General features: G+C 42.6%; 1 protein-coding gene across 2 annotated transcripts; it reads left to right on the top strand.

The window, feature by feature from the left end:
- The first annotated feature begins 8,538 nt into the window (after positions 1–8,538).
- Positions 8,539–17,444, top strand: TTPAL (alpha tocopherol transfer protein like). Of its 2 annotated transcripts, none has more exons than XM_035122589.2 (5): positions 8,539–8,633; positions 10,929–11,383; positions 13,214–13,407; positions 13,940–14,050; positions 15,653–17,444. In XM_035122589.2, the coding sequence occupies exons 2-5, from the start codon at positions 10,945–10,947 to the stop codon at positions 15,926–15,928; spliced, it is 1,020 nt and encodes a 339-aa protein (XP_034978480.1). In that variant the 5' UTR covers positions 8,539–8,633; positions 10,929–10,944; the 3' UTR covers positions 15,929–17,444. The 2 variants fall into 2 exon arrangements, with proteins under 2 accessions (XP_034978480.1, XP_060133263.1); XM_060277280.1 differs by lacking the exon at positions 8,539–8,633 and adding an exon at positions 8,667–8,912.
- The last annotated feature ends 306 nt before the right edge of the window (positions 17,445–17,750 follow it).

Raw genomic sequence — 17,750 nt, 5'->3', positions numbered from 1 at the left:
AAATGTACATAAGGCTATTATGTGACTTCTAACCACAATGGCTATGTTCTACCTCCGCTGTTAAGAGACAGCTAGCCTCGAAATACCAGTTGCTGAGACTCACAGAACAGAAGTGCTGTGGTCCTTCTTGCGGACTTCCCACAGGCATCTCGTTGGCCACTGTGAGAACATGGGCCTTTGGTCTGAGCTAGAAGGGCTCTTATTAGGTACTGTGGATGCTCTCAAGTAGCCCCCATTGGCTTCCTTTTATGTTGTTGTTGTTGTTTAGTCGTTTAGTCGTGTCCGACTCTTCGTGACCCCATGGACCATAGCACGCCAGGCACTCCTGTCTTCCGCAGTTTGGTCAAACTCATGTTCGTAGCTTCGAGAACACTGTCCAACCATCTCGTCCTCTGTCGTCCCCTTCTCCTAGTGCCCTCAATCTTTCCCAACATCAGGGTCTTTTCCAAGGATTCCTCTCTTCTCATGAGGTGGCCAAAGTATTGGAGCCTCAGCTTCACGATCTGTCCTTTTATGTTAGGTAAAAGGTAAAGGGACCCTGACCATCTGGGGTTGTGCCCTCATCTCACATTATTGGCCGAGGGAGCCGGCGTATAGCTTCCAGGTCATGTGGCCAGCATGACAAAGCCACCTCTGGCAAACCAGAGCAGAACATGGAAACGCCGTTTACCTTCCCGCTGTAGCGGTTCCTATTTATCTACTTGCATTTTGACGTGCTTTCGAACTGCTAGGTTGGCAGGAGCTGGGACCAAGCAACGGGAGCTCACCCCGTCACAGGGATTCGAACCGCCGACCTTCTGATCAGGTGGTTGTGTCAGGCTGCCATTATCCCCAGCTGGAGATGCCCAGTGCTTTATACCATATGTGGCCAGACCTTCTGCTTGCAGGATCTACTTTCTTTTTTTTAACAGAACGTTTACGATCCACCAGTCAGAGCGAGGTACAAAGACATACACTTAAAACTAAAGGATTCTGGGCCCAGGAATTTGTTTGACTATCAGAACCAAACTAACCTTCCACGTAAAAATCCAATCCCACCTCCCAAACTCTTTTAATTTCAACAGTGTAATAGATTTAGGGCAGGGGAGTCATTTTGCTGTTTCCACTTGAAAATACAGTAATTGGAGTCCAAATTCCTTGCCAATCTACCCAGATATGTACCAGAAGATCCTGACCTACCTTTCCTTACTGTTGTCCTAAAGAAATGGAGATTGGCCGACAATAAGACAGCAGAAGGGTACTGATTTCCATTCCAGCTCATGTTTGTTGCATGCAGTGCTGTTTCCATTCTGCTGCAGTTTAGCTTCCAACAAAACAACATTATTTGCCTTGCTGTCCGCTATGGGAAGAATTCCTGTGAATGAATTAGTTAATTGCATTATTATGTTATCCCTTACCATTCATTTCAATGCAAAGGAAATGCCGTGCAAATTGGGTCGTGTCCTCAATTCTGGATTAAGAACAAACAGCAGAAAATGCCAATCATAGTCACTGGATTGATTTCAATTCTGGACATGAGACAAACAAGCAAACAGCAGCAATTTCCATTCCCGTTTCTGTCAGAATTATCTAACACCCCTAACTGACAAGTCCTAAGAGTTCAATGTCAACAAAGTTCTTTTGATACATTTCGATTCCATCTGTAAGATCTGTGATATGTACAAGACGATGGTTCTGATACCTAGTTTCAGGATGATGTATTTTGTGAAGAAGGATCCCTTTGTCCTAAGCAACTTTATTTATGTGACACTAAATATTTGAAGCTAGGAGGCATTTTCTGAAATAAAACTTTTTAAAATGCAAGCAAATTGCTTCTTGCAAATGACACCAAGGAAAGAAAAGAGAACCGGAACATGTTTTTGCTGACAATATGCTCCAAAGACATGTTCATTTTGGTTCAATTTATGCCCCCCCCCGCCCCCCCAAATCATTTTAACTAATAATCCTTCCAGGAAACTTTGGAAACAAGTCAATTGACACTCTGCAAATTACTGCAGAAGGAATGTTATTCGCTCAACAGCACATTCCCTCACCAGATGTGTTTCGTTAGGTCCAGTTTTTGCAGAGTGCTGCCTTTTGGAGAAGAAGCCAAACATTAATGTGATTGCAAGACAACACTGTAAAAATAGAGGCTGGCAGTGTTTAGGTTTGCCTGTGGAGGCTTTTGGGCTGCAGAACTGTCAGCGCTGTGTTTGTGGCGTCTTTCACTAGATGTTTTCCTACACTCTGTGTGTTGGTCTCTGATGCTACAGCAGGCCATAAAATATTGGATAACTAAAATGGGCTCTTCATGCCAAGCAGCTTGTGGATTAGATTTGTTTAAAGCTGCTGGCCAAAACTATCATTTGCAAGGGATGGGCCACCTCTGCACCCATGAATCCAGCTTCAGTGTACTTCCATATCTGAAACCTGTTTATATGGAGGGCTTTTTTCCCAGACGGAACTCACCGGAACTCAGTTCCAGCACCTCTCAGGTGGGCACCATTGCCATTATAAGAGAACAGAGGAGGCGTTCGTGGTGAGTTCCGGTGCCTCTTTTTCTAGAAAAATTGCACTGTGGATATGCCATACCTTTAAAGCACATTCAGAGGACTTTCCCCTTCCTGCCCCATAAACACAAAGAATCCTAGGAAGTGCAACATAGGCAATGTTTTGTGTATGCCCAATTGAAGTATTACTGTTGATGGACACTTTGTTTTCAGCCCCAGAAGCTGCTGCCAACTCCTCCAGTTATCCCAGCAGGCGAATCGCCCTGGTTGATGGATCCTTGCTCTAGGCCACACCTAACCTGGGATCTGCTGTTACCAATAAAGTTGTGGCCTTATTAAATCCATGCTCTTGTCTATGGCTCATTATAGCTCCTTTGTCTATGGCCCATTATAGCTCCCAGCGCTTGCACCCCACAAGGGTCACTTGGCGTGCAAAGCAAGTCAGAGCATTGTTGACGCTCACTTGCAATGGCTTACCTCCATTTCAGGCATCCATTTCCCCCAGCCTTAAATGGAGAGACCAGGGACTGAACCGCAGGACCTTTTGGATGCAGAGCATATGCTCTACCACTGAGCTACAACCATCTTTTCAGTTGTGCCAAATTCATTTGCTAGTAGGGCTGAAAGCATTGTTTTATGACCTGCCGTGACGGATGTGACTCTGGGAGCTTCCCATTCTAAATCTTTCCCGCTCATGTTCTGTTGCCGGGCCTTTATAAAATATAGCTCACCATTCTGAGCTGTACATCAGCCCTGGGACATATGGATGAATGGCGCTGTAAATGAATGGCAGCGAGAGTTGGTTTATATTTAATGGGCTCCATGTAATAGTCTTCACTGCTTTACTCACATCAGGTTCTCAGCCTGGGAAAATTATCTTCGCTTTTCATTTCTTCATTAGAAAACAAAACAAAAGCTCCTCCACCATTAGCAATAAAACCTTTTACGATCATAGGGAGGTGGTTGATTTGAAAACGGGGCATATCTTCAAACAGAGAAAGCCTGGGGAAGATATTTAATCTCTAAACTGAACAAACATAACAAGTCCAGCAATAAAGATAACCAGCATGCATTGCAGAGAGCAAAGGGGCCAATCTGGAATTTTTGTTTCCTAGTGTGGGCAGGTCGAGGCTCAGAATTGGCTTGAGTTTGGTGGCACCCTTCTGTCTGTAACTAAGATAATTCTTGTTATAACATTTCGTACCGAATATACCATACTTTTGAGGCACATCCCCGAATCCTAGGAACTGTAGTTTACCCACAGAGCTACAATGCCAAACACCCTTAACAAATTACATTTCCCACGATACTTTGGGTGGAAGAATGCGCTTTAAACATGTGGTGTGTGCATAGCCTTGCTCTGTATCTAAGATCATCATAGCACCCATAGGATGGTACTGTCATAGCTCTCAAGTTTTCCCTTTTCTCGCGAGGAAGCCTATTCAGCATAAGGGAATTTCCCTTAAAAATGGGAGAACTTGACAGCTATGGGTACTGCCTGGTGGCGATCTCATGGCTCAGGTAAATGAAGTGGCACACAGACTTTTGAATTCACGAAACTCTTTGTCAGATAGAATGAGAGAGAAAAATAGCCAATTCTTAGTCCAATAAAAGAATCTAGTTGTTGTTCTAGCTGCCATCTGTATTGGAACTAAATTGATTTTATATGTTGTTGTTGTTGTTGTTGTTGTTGTTGTTAATGTGCTACACACACACACACACACACACACACACACACACACACACATTTATGCAAATATTCTGATTGGGTGGTAAACAATGGAGTGCTAGGTAACCCTTGCTCAGTTGGAATAGCTCAATTGGTAGAACACGAGACTCTTAATCTAAAATTCTTTCTGTTAGTGGAAGAAGTCATGCTTGCTCACAGGAACTTTCCCTGGTCTCCACATACGATACACCCCATAAATCTGTTCTGGGCTTTCCCCCCTCCTCCAGAGCAGATTTGGGGCAGGCGCAAAGGGAGGAGAGTGGTGAGGGGAAGTTCTGTTGCACAAGTATAAATCTTTGTGCTAACACAAGTGCACCAGTGGTTTTGTACATACAGTTGTGCCCTGCACACTTTTATTGTATCGTAAATCACTTTGGGATGCCTCATTGCAGGCAATCCATAAATGAAATAAACAACCATGATAAATAAAAAGGCCCACTACCATTTCTGTGACTAATCTGTTTTAAATGCTTTTTGATTCTGAATTTTAAATTGTTGTAAGCTGCCCTGTAGGTGAAAGTACTGACAGCAAATTTAATGTTAATAGTCAATAAATGGGAACTGACACATTCTGTATGTGATTTGTGAGTATCAGGTGTGCAAATTGTGGTGCTGAACACACCGACAACTGGCTTGCCCCTCCTAAAATGTGTGCACCCAGGTTTTCAAGCCCCATGGATTTAAATGGGAACCAAACCTCCTTAACTTCTTCTGGATTGTGTTCAGATGCTTGAATTTACCTTGGTGGCAGGGAAAAAGAAAACAAATCTGTTTAAAGTAATTGAACGTTTTATGGATGTTTTAACAGGATGTCTTTACTGATGGAATGAAATGTGATTGCTTTGGGACCAGACAGAAGATCATTTGAATGTATTTACAAGTATATTTTGAGGTTTGTTTGTGTTTTTTTATAAGAAAGCTGACCTTGGTGATAAAATTTCACCCAAGGAAAAAGTCCAAATCGTCTGCCTGAGTTCAAAAATTAATCAAAGCAACTCAGCCAAACCCCATTAATGCTCCTGTTTATTTAAGAGGAGGTGGTGGCGCTTCTGCAGAGTCCGGCCTCAGTTCTGTCCTGGTGTTTATGATTCCTTTTTTGTGTGTGTGGTCAGTAAAGAAGTCTGAAACTGCAGAGTGCTGCTGCCATGTTTTGGAAATGTTTGGGATCCTGTCTGTTTTCCAGGGCAGCATCAGAAGACCCCAAGGGCACCCTTTGCCACACCACGCGAAGCAGAGCTGCTGGCTGCTGACTCAGAAGGTTCACAAGTCAATATGGGATTAGCAGAAGACCCATCATGCACATTGCTCCTTGGGGGAACATCAAGAGGACTTCCAAAAAGGACTCCCCCCCCCCCAAAAAAAGTTTGCCATCACATACACACAATTGCATTTCTGCCCTCTATATTCCGTAACCACTGCATTCATCAAACACAGACCCCTCTCCTGTAAGCATGCCTTGCAAAGTGCCTGTGCGTGTTTGTGTGTATCTGAGGGTCCTCTCTTTAAAAATCGCAAAGTACCCCCACAACAATCAATCCGGATCTCGCCAGTTTCCCCAACTCCCATCGCAGATCTTCCATAGCTCAGCTGGTTCTGGTTCTCATGGTTCTGGGTTCGAGCCCCACACTGAGCAAAAAAAGATTCCAGCATTGTCGGGGGTTGGACTAGATTGCCCGCGTGGTCCTTTCCAGTTCTGCCATTCTACGATTCCCTGCCACAGCGAATGCAGGGGAGAACAGCACCAGGTCTTCGCAGGCATGGCGGAGAGGCATCGGGGCTCGCTCAGCTGGGGGGCAAGAGGCCTCCCTCTCCTCAGTTGAGTGTTTCAAGGATGCTTTGATGCCCCTCCAGCTCATGCACAAGCCGGAAATGAATCAGGCCTCCCTCAAACCTTTGCCTAGGCAGGCAGGCTTCAATTTTCCTCCTGGGGCGGTCGGGCGCTCTGGGAGGAAAGATGCAGTCTTTCCTCCCGGGCGAAGCCAAGCTCACAAAGCCTGAGGAGCAGGTTCTCCCTGCATCTGTTTGGGTGGGCTGCTTTTTTCCTCCTGGAGTGAGCAACCGTCCCAAGAGGAAATAGGCAGCCTGCCTGCTTGGGCGAAGGCGAATTGAGCTGCCGATACATTTCAGCTCCCTGGCTGCCACCATCACAGCGCAGGCAGGCAGGGAGAAGGAAGTACTCTGAGCTGGCAGCGGCTGGGGAGCCGCAATGTATCGGCAGCTCAAAAAGTCTGAAACCGGTTATCGTGATGTGAACGCCATACCGGTTACAGACAATGAAACGGAGGATCATTCGGCTCTACTAAACACCCTGTTTACGTTATGCTCTTCAGGCCTCTGGATTACTTCTAGGCCTGCCATTTTGGTGCCATCCATTCAGTATTATGGGATGAGCCTAAAAGTGAATTTAAATCCATCCTACAGGAAAAAGTGAGGCTATACTGTATGAGAATTGTAGGCATTTGCTGCCCTGCTTCGATTTGTGAAGTGCCTTTGGCACCCTCTGCTGGCCAAATGTTTTAAGTGCACTAACTGAAACATTACAGCTGCCTTTGCCACCTGAATCTTCTACCATATGAAACTAAGCTGGGTTGCCATATTTCAAAAAGGGGAAATCTGGACACAAAAGTTGTTGATCTTTCCCCCCCTTTTGGGGAGGGGGGCAAATTGTTGAGCAGCTTCTTCCTCTTTGGGGGTGGGGGCAAAATCTACACTTACAAGACATCCAGATTTTCCCAGACATTTTCTGCAATTCCCACCTGGACAGTTTCTGGAAGCCGAATCCCGTCTATGTCCAGCAAATTCCAGATGCATGGCAGCCTTATCTAAGGAAGCTTAAGCTTCAGGGCCCCAATTCCACAGTCCACATCGCTTAACAAAATCAAATTGATTTTTATTTTTTATTTGGGTTGTATATAATTCAACAATCCCTATGTTTTGAGAGTCATTAAGCACAGATGTTGCAAAGGTGGAATGTCACAGTAAACTGGCTATTCTGCTAAAGAGCACTTAAATTCTTTATGCATATTGTCTCTAGCAAAATGACATTGCAGGAAAGCTCTCATATGATGAAACTGCACATTAATATGTTGGTAGAAAAACCAGAAAAAGTGTATTTTGTAAAATATGCTTCATGTAATGTGAGATAATCCACTACAGTACAACTATTTCACAATCTGAAATGTAGTAGTTAATTTTTAAAAATAAATAAATTGTAGTGACCTGACACAGGACAGCCCCATCGAAGATGATAACAGTGGCTACTCAGACCTTGTTTCTGGTTGCGAAGGGGGCCCCCCATAACAGTTCAAGCTTCAGTTGCCAAGGGGGTCAAGCAAATAAAAAAAATACTTAACTAACTGAGGTTCTCCCCCCCCCCAACATAAATCCTGGCTACGCCCATGCTTCAGTACCCCAAAATTGTACGTCTGCCACTGACTCCAGATGTTTCACATCACAATCTGATGGACCAGATGTTCTGGAGTTGTGGCCCAAAACAACTGGGTTGGAAGGTTGGAGAAGAATGCTTTAAGGAGTAATGAAAACAAGCACTGAGCCTTAATGTAACAGTTGGCTAGTTCCGTTACCTAATCCTTTTTTTAAAAAACCCTGCAAACAATCTCATCTCTGTGTGTGTGTGTGTGTGCGTGTGTGTGTACACAATTTCAGTTGCAGCAGAGTAGTCATAAGAAGTTATTTGTAAAGAGAATCTTCCTTATGCATAACACCTACGAGTCCAAGCATATTGCATGATTACATTGGCCAATAAATTATTCTATTCTATTCTATTCTGATTACATTAAAAGACTTGGGTTATATATTTAAGGCAGAGCAGGTGAGGGGATTTCAAAGCCCTGCCGCAGAATCCGGACAACATATACAGTATAACCCTGCTCGTATATTAACTTTTTAAAGGTGCTAAGTACAAAGACGAGCAAACACACCAAAAGTGCCCTGGAGGAGTCTTTCCTGAATTGCCCTTTGGCCCGTTTCTTTTCTGCTTTTTAAAAATAAATAAATAGAAAGAAAGCACGGTCATTTCACAGCACTGAGATCCTTTTTTTAAAAAAAGACAAAACCCTACCTCTTCTTTAACTCTACCTTATTAGAGCTTAGATTCCCGTCCTTTCCTCTACCCTCCCTGACCCTGCGCAAGGTGGATTCTAAGCCCTGACATCGGGAACCGGAATTAGGGCTCCGAACCAACAGACCGCGGCCCTTTGCTCCGCAACTGCACCGCCTTCAAGGAATTCCGCGCATGCCCAGTCACACCCTGGTTTATCCTCCGCCCACCCTCGCGTTCTTAGGTTAACTCAGGGCGGGCCGAGGTTTGTGACGTCACCCGAGTGCTTCCGGGTCGCGAGCGGGTTTTCTTCCTGGAAAGTGTCCCTTCAGTTTCAAGTGGAGCTGGAGCTGCGGTGAGCGGACGGGGAGACCCGGGAGGGCGGGCGGGCGGGAGATGCCGGCGTCTGCTTTCCGGCTGCCCCTCCTGAGGTGGGAGCCCGGGAAGGCCTGGCGGGCGGTGGCCGGGCTCCAGCCGAGGACTTGCGCTGCCTCCTGGGCGTCGCTTCGGCAAAAGCCGCGCGTGGTTTCCCAGGGAACGAGTCTTCCAAGGGTTACTCGTGAGGAGGGAGAGTTTTTCTTCCCTGGGGCGGGGGAAAGACCGCCCTGCGAAACTGGCAGGCGACTCAAGACGGGTAACTTGCCCGGATCCAGCCTGGGTCACGTTCGTTAGTTCCATTGAAACATATAGGGCATGGGAGCCGCTCTTCGCTTCATTTTTGCTTTCGGTGGGATAGTGGGCTGGATCCAGCCTGATGTGTACGAAATTGGGAGGGGCGATGTGCTTTCAGAGAAGGTGGCGGTGGGCACGCCGTACATCTAAACAGTGCCGGATTTACGTACTGTACAAGCTAAACAAGCTGTAGCTTAGGGCCCCACTCTTGGGGGCTCCCAAAAAAATTAAAGGGGAAAAAACTCCTGGATGTACATTTCCAAAATATAAGATAAAAAACAAAATAAAACCTACATACAGCAACAGTGTTTTGTGCTGTGCATGGACCTATTAGGTCCATAAATTACCATATCGCATGTATTCAACACAAAGAAACGGCAACAATTTGTTGTTGACAAAGGACAGCTGGACATATAAAGGGCCCCATTACCTTCAATGGCTTAGAGCCTCATCAAACCTAAATCCGGCCCTGGTGTGGATCCAGCCTGATGTCTACGAAATTGGGAGGAGTGATGTGCTTTCAAAGAAGGTGGCGGTGGACACGCCATGCATGTAAAGCAGCAACACCTACCCACCCCAAGAAAAAGAACATTGGGGGCTGTACTTTTTTACTCCTCAGAGAGCTACAGTTCCCAGATTCTTTAAGGTGCGAGTGCTTTAGATATACACGGCTGGTAAGATTAATAGGGGGAAACACCATAACCTGTGAGTTATGGTGGGTATATGGCACCTAAATGCTCAGCGGAAGCATAGCTCTGTTTGACTCCTGGATTCTGGGATTCAGTGTGAGAGGGTTGCTGCCTGCATATCCCATAGCTGCCAAGTTTTCCCTTTTCTTGCGAGGAAGCCTATTCAGCATAAGGGAAAATCCCTTAAAAAAAGGGATAACTTGGCAGCTATGATATCCTTGCTTGTGGGCTTCCAGGAAATGTCTGGTTGGCTACTATGAAAAACAGGATAATGAACTTGATGGACCGTTGGTTTCTTCTGGCAGGGTTTGTCTTGTGTTTTTATGGGGGACTGATGTAACATGCAGTTGTAATTCTGCCTTTTTCCTCACCTGTCTTTCCCCCCTGTCAGCTCATAACCTTAGGTTTGACAAGTTTTAACACTTCACGTTATCAAGGAATAGTTACAGCTTTGGCCCCCAGCACAATAACAATAGATTTGTCCATAAATTTTGGCATGATACTCATAGGTGGCCATTGCATACTGCTCTTAAATAGCACATGCTTTCCCTTTCTCTCCTGCATCAGGGATGTTTGGTTTAATGTGTTGTCCGAACCCAGGCTCATATTTTGTCTCGCTCAAGATGAACCATGAGAAGACTGCTGTTGTGCTGTGCTCAGGTCCTTCTTGTGGGCTTCCCATAGGCATCTGGTCGGTTACTGTGAAAACAGGACTACATGGCTTCATCCAGCAGGCTCTTCTTGTGTTCTTAAGAATTGTAAACCATGAACAAGATTACAGCTCATCCTTTGTCTGAATGAGACAAACTATGAGTTTAGGTTCCTATAACACGCTAAACCCTCAGCAGTAAATCTGAGCAGTAAATCTCCTCTCCAAGAGTTCACACACTCATGTGTTTGCATTAAGCGATAGTTTGGCTTACCATTCGTGCAAATTGAGTTCTGCATCACTTTCAGAATATTGCAGCTCTTAGTGGAAGTTGAAATGAAACCTTATATGCAAATTTAAGAGGTAGGTGATATCTAACAGTATCTTGTTATAAGCAATGTGCAGTTATACTGGGGTAGGTGGAGCTATTCCTTTACAAACATTGCTCTGAATCAGAGCTGACTAAAGAATATTTCAGAGTGATTCCTAAGCCCAAATAAAACCAATAAATAGGTGTTTTATTTTGCAATTCTTAAGATTTATATGGAAGACTAGGTAGATTCTTCTGACCACTTTTCAGTCCTAGGTGCTAAGTTTGTTCATAGTATTGTGTTGTTGTTGTTTTTTATCTTCCTTGCAGATTTCCCCACTAACCAATGTCAGGAAATGGTGATGGCACCAATACAAGTCCCTCTGTGGGATCTCTGTCAGAGATTGAGGTCCTGCCAGATCAGCCAAAGTATGTGTGCTCATTGTCCGCTGAGCTTGTTGCCAAGGCACGTGAAGAGCTGCAGGAAAAACCTGAGTGGCGGCTTCGAGATGTTCAAGCCCTCAGAGACATGGTGTGCAAAGACTATCCTAACCTGGGAACATGTTTAGACGACGCTTTCTTGCTCAGGTTCCTTAGAGCCCGGAAGTTTGATTATGATCGGGCACTTCAGCTTCTTGTGAACTATCACTGCTGTAGGAGGAGTTGGCCTGAAGTTTTTACTAACCTGAAACCATCTGCTATAAAGCCTGCCTTAGAGTCTGGTTTTGTCACTGTGCTTTCTCATTTAGATACTGAAGGACGCCATGTTGTTTGCATTCGCCCAGGTATATTTTTAATACTCCCCCTCCTTTGGTTAATTGTTTAGGATTGCTTCTTGTGTCTTGCTACCAAAATCTATTTTTTTTTAAAGATACAAATATTTCATTTGATGCTGATGCTTTCTTTCCCCTATTACTAATACTGTAGTACTGCATAACCCAGTGAAATGCTATTAATGACTTGGGAACTGTATCATTAATTCACGTACTTCAGGGAGTTCAGTTTCCAGAACACATTTTTATTTGTAAATTCTGTATGAGGAGATGGGTTGTTGTTGTTGTTGTTGTTGTTGTTGTTGTTGTACTTGTTGCTATATAATTTCTAGAGGGCTGAAATCCTACATTTCCTTTAGTTCCTTCCTGGCTTTACATAAATATTTACTTTTTCTTCTTGTTCCCACCAGTCTTTTAAAGTAACACTTTAAATTGTTATTTAAATCTGAATTGTACATAGGAGACAGAATATGTTTTCAATGCTAATATGGTGTGTTGTAACATAATATTTGAGCTAACAAAAACAAACATCCTCAGTAATGCATGCAGTATTTTCAGGCATATATTATCATTAAGGAAATCACCAAAAATATTTCAAATTACAGTTGTGAGCTAAAGCACACTGGCGCAGACATATCTTTGAAAGAAACTCAATTTTGAGTAGGCCTGCCTTAAACAGACCATAAAGGAGTATGATATTTTTGATCTCTAATGGAATGGTTTGGACCAGGCATCCCCAAACTGTGGCCCTCCAGATGTTTTGGCCTACAACTCCCATGATCCCTAGCTAACAGGACCAGTGGTCAGGGATGATGGGAATTGTGGTCCAAAACATCTGGAGGGCCAAAGTTTGGGGGTGCCTGGTTTGAACAGTGTACTACTGAAGAAAGTAATTGAGATTTATTTGTCCCTGATTGGTTAAGCTACTGTTGTTATGTTTTGGGTCCAATTCATTGACTTAGGAGAAAAGATGTGGTGACGACAGTTTTGTGGATCGAGGCTGACAATTTGGCCTCTTAGTAGTTTAAACCTCCAGTCAGCTTGTCCTGACCTTTGGCCAACACCATGCATAGTGACAGCCCAGAGAGAAAACCAGGCAAGCCATTTTGGAACTCCCTGCCTGTTGAGATCAAGCAGGTGCCTTCACTGTGCCTGCAAAAAACATTCTTATTGGAGATAAACCTAGCCAGTTGTAATAATTTTAATCTGTTTAAGTATTTTAACTAATGTATGTTTTAAAATATGGTTGTGAATTGTTCTTGATTTTAATGTTTTATCTTTTTGTAAACTGTTTAGAGGTTTTTGGGGTTTTTTACACACAAGCCGTGTATAAATTTTATGAAATAAATAAATGATATAAATAATAAAATGTCCTACCCCCTTGCCCCATGACTCAAACTCACCTTTCTCCTTTAATATTGAGAGGGGTATAAGTAGATAGCCACAAAAGTTAGCAGTGGGTACGGTATGTAGATATTAAGTTTGTCTTATTACTTGCTCCAGTATCTCTATTCACTCAGTATTACATTTTTATTTTAAAATTGTTTCCATGGAATTTGAGAAATAAAAAAATACCATTAATGATAATGGGGTGGGTGGGAGAGAGATGAAATCATGAGGATACACAAACATAAATATTTTATTAATTTATTTATGAAAAGATCAGCTTCTTGAAGTATCCGGGGGGGGCGGGGTGTTATTTAATGAAGAACTAATATGAGTTAGGACAGAGACTGTTAAAGGATGACTAACCATTTTAAGACAAAATAGAAAATTCAATTTTGAAATGTACTGTTCATTTATTCAGTTTTGCAACTTATCATCTCTGTCTTATAACCGTAGACAGATGGATCCCAAGTAACTACCCAATTACTGAAAATATTCGTGCCATATACTTAACATTAGAAAAGCTCATTCAGTCTGAAGAGACCCAGGTGAATGGAATTGTTATCCTTGCAGACTACAAAGGAGTCGGCTTATCTAAGGCATCTCATTTTGGTCCCTTTATAGGCAAAAAAGTGATTGGAATTCTTCAGGTAAGATCTGAATCTATAAAGGGGGAAAATAATTATATAACCAACAAATATTAAAAGCCATTTTCACTTGACACAGCTGCTTATGGAATTGGGTGGGTTTCAACAAAGGAGTGGAATATCTTTGTGAGTATAGTTTATCTTTGAAGCAGTCTTCATTTTCAATTGAAAGAAACCTGGATTTTAATTATAAGAGATTCTTATGAAGATTCATGTAATCTTCTCTTAAAATATTATATTTCACCTTGGATAAGATGTGTGTGTACTTTAAAGTGTTACCTTGTGGTGTCCTCTCAAGGAAAAATGAACAGCACACATTTGTGTTATAATCTTCACAAATATATATATAAAATGAATCTTCACAAATGTGCATGCTGCCTACAAATCTTTCGTAAGGAGTTATTTTTGTTCCATTGTGAGTTCATACATCAGTAAATAAAATATGTGTTTTTGAAAACTGGTAAAAGCTATTCATATAGTAACCAGTATTTATAAACCTGACTGGTATTGTGTTGTTGTTGTTGTTTTGTTTTAGGATGGCTTTCCTATTAGAATAAAAGCTGTCAATATTATAAATGAACCTCGAATATTCAAGGGCATTTTTGCCATCATCAAACCCTTTCTAAAAGAAAAAATAGCAAATCGGGTAAGTGGCTATTTTTATTTATTTATTTATTCATTCATTCATTCATTCATTCATTTAAAGCATTTTAATCTTGCTTGTCAGCTGAAAATGCTGCCAGAGCAGCTTACATAACATCAGTAAACACAAGACAACCCTCGCCCCAAAGGCTTACAATCCAGAAGACACAACAAAAGTGGCTAATATTGCAGACAGGCTGCTGTTCATTCATAGAGGTCAGACTAGCAAGTTGCATGTATCTGTAGTGTAATTGTGACCAATGGAATTCTACTTGGCATAGCTGGAAGGGGCCTCCTCTCTCTTCTCCCACCTTGCACAGCTTACAATGGCAGAGGAGTAGTGGTTGTTGCAACCAGGTGGGTAGAGAAAGCATATTGTATATAGAAGTGTGCCTCTGAACACCAGTGGTTGAGCATCATGGGCAGAGCAAGACTGTGCTCGTGTCTTTGTTCTGGGCTTTCCTTGGGCATCTGGTTAGCCAGTGTTAAAACAGAAAGCTGGGGTACATGGGACATCTGGTGCAGCTGCCTGGCCCTTTTTAACTCCTGTCTTTTGGAAATAATGAGGGCGAGCTTAAAAGCAAGTTTTTGTTTAGGATTGCCATGTGTAGTAGCTAGCATTGTGTCAGAACTCATTGATCTTCAGTGAGTATCTCTTCTAATGCTGAGATTTTTAAAAAAATAAGTCACAAACACTCACCCTCCAGGTTTATTGTGAACTCAGCCACATTCATGTCTCCTCACTCTATTCCATCCCCTGGACACAAACGTGTATCACAGTTCTTCCTGAGCACAACTTTGCTTAATTTTGGGAGCTTCCCCCTAATGAAGATGGCCACCAGGGGATGTGAATTCTGTATGGAAGTAGGTACACATTAATTTCAGGCTACCTTGCTTCTGTGCCCATATTTTTGCCTACAGCACACATCTTATTTTACTTGTTATTTTGTATTATATTTACTGTTTTTAATTAGGTTTTGTAATTTTGGACTATGCGGAATGCTTTATCTGAGTGGATGTAGCTACCGCGTAATTTCGTCGTTCCCGCAAGGGGACAATGACAATAAAGATATCTTATCTTATCTTATCTTTTTGCCCATCCCAGAATATGGTGCTGTGGGCAGGGCTGGGGAGAAAACAGGATACTGCTGGAGCCCAGTGCTATTGATACAGTTTTGGCAAATCTTAGTTTTGGAACCCTCTGCCTTCCTGTGCAGCGGTCGTACTGTTTTTAGATTTTTCAAATTCCAAATGGTCCCCCTTCATCCAGTAGAAGTAATGCATCAGCTTATCCATAAAGCTCACTGACATGTATAGCTAGTAAAAGACTTATAGTGGTTTGAAGGAACCAGCCATTTAAATGTGCAACAAGGATTACAGGTGTAGAAATGTATTTGAATTGTTATTTAATTTGTTTCCTGCCATTCGCCAGCAGGCCCCAGGGTGGGTCACAATTTAATATTGGGATCAACCTGATCTCTTGTTGCCAGTTATTTGAATACACAATGTGAATTATACTCTAAATTCCTTGAAATTGATGTATCACGGTTATTTCAAGAATACGGTATCAGAGTGTTGTTGAAACTTCTGGGTTTTTCTTTTTCAGTTTTTTCTTCATGGGTCAGACTTGAACTCTCTTCATCACAACCTTCCACCCTGGATCCTACCTGAAGAATATGGGGGCACTGCAGGGAAACTGAATATCTCTGCCTGGAATGAGCTGCTTCTGGCCTCAGAGGATGACTTCCTGTATGACGCTTCTCTTCTGGCTCCCTCCAGTGACTCTTCTCCTCTTGACCCATTACTGAGTGGGGAGATTGATGAGAAGCAATGTGATGACTCTTTGCGAAGCTTGAAAACGCAACTCTATTCCTGCTATTAACATAGCAGTTAAAGCTTCCAAAAGGTCACCTTCCTGTTTACAAAGGGATTGTGAACTCTGCCTTGTTCTTAGGTAGACTGTAGCCTAGGGGTAGAGACAGCTGAGGGAGGCACTTTACATTGGAACCAAAGCAAATGAAAAAGTGGAAGCCATGGAGCAAGGTGAAGTTCTACCGCAATCCAGGAGAAGGGTGCAGTTTTGAGGCACCATAAACGTTGCGGTTTCTTGACCCTTTGCAAACAGTAGCATCTCCTAAGATTAAACGTGTCATGTGACTTAAGGAACGTTGTTAACGCCAAGGTTTTAAGCACAATTATTTGGAAGTAAGTTGCTCCGAAATTAATGAGACCTGCTTCCAAATGAGCAAGTTTAGGGTCAAAGTGCTAGGCTTTCTCCGGCTGAAAAGAGCTAAAATGGCCAACAGTTTTGACAAAGCGGAAGTATCATAACGCATTATACTGACTTTCCCTAGAGAAGCAAGAAATAATATTGGTTGTGTGATATAATGGTAGCTGTTTTACAGCAGGCTAGTTTCTAGGAGTAAATGTTGGGCTGCCATTCTGATACACTTTGGTTTGACATGCTCTATCGCTATCATTATTCAGTTATTTCCACATATAAGCATATTCTCTTCTTTTGTAGGGAGTGTGTTGCCACTGAGATGCAAACCGTAGACTTGAATCTTGCAGACAGGGTTTGCAAATGTAGTGGGTATCATTAAAACCACTGAAATCAATGAAAGCACATGTTCACTCTGCCTAATAGAAAGCGTTAAAGAATCTGTACACCGTTTTTATGCCCATACTTGAATTTGTACCAGGACCAACTGAAAGGGACAGGTAATTCTGCTTACTAGCCTAGCTGCCAGTTAATACCCTGCCTTAGTTATAGAATTCTATTACCATAGGTCTTGGGGGTGTAATACAGAAACTGTCATACCGGTAGTTGTAGATGTCTGTCCAGTAAAGCAAGGATGCTTGTTTAGACGTGTTTATTTCTGAGTGTCTCTGTAAACCAAATGGACAGGGTATTTTACAAGCACAATTTCTGTTTTGTAAATGTGACTATTTTCCGTTCAGTGTGTGTGGGGGGGGGGGGGGGAGTTATCAGTTGGACCTCAGTGCTAAATTGGCTTCCTTTTACAAAGGTCACTTTCCGTCCACCCTTCATGGTTGTCCTTGTTAATGTGCATTAGTGCTTTATGTCTTCCTTTTATTCGTGGCTTATCTCATGTGTGTTTGGTCTTGGAGTTATGTACGCAACATCCTCTTCTTTCATAGTCTTGAGTTGTAGATTAACTTAGGTATTTGTGACATCCAGCACTTCAGCCTGAAACCTTTGTGGAGATTGAATTGACTCCTGTTTCATGTTTAGAGGGTGGCAGGTCAAGACTTATTACCACCTCATCTTTTAGCACTTTCTTAGACGGTTGGAACTATTTGCGGGGGCTTTTACTTAGTGCCAACAACAGACCAGAAACTGGTGCTTATTGTAAATATGAGATAAGGTCTTCAGCTGGTGGACTTTCTGTATTGTTAGTGCCAAACTTGTATTTCCCCTCACAAAAAAAAGCCTAACCATCTGCCTCTGTATTGCCAAAAGGTGAAGCAATTTTGTATGAACTAGAGGCCCCATTGACTATACTGTGTGGTATATGTTATCAAAATAGGCCATGATAGGCATTTGAAACAGGTTTTATTATAATTACTCAAAGCTTTTTACAACTCATCTTTTAATTTAAACTGTTTCTCTAAGTTTGGGGCAAATTAAACAGCTAACATAGTGTTACAGAAGTTAAAGTTCAGGTATTATGTCTATACTA

Source organism: Zootoca vivipara, chromosome 7 (genome assembly GCF_963506605.1).
Source record: "Zootoca vivipara chromosome 7, rZooViv1.1, whole genome shotgun sequence".
Classification (NCBI taxonomy): Eukaryota; Metazoa; Chordata; class Lepidosauria; order Squamata; family Lacertidae; genus Zootoca; species Zootoca vivipara.
This window is presented reverse-complemented; position numbering and strand designations above follow the sequence as displayed.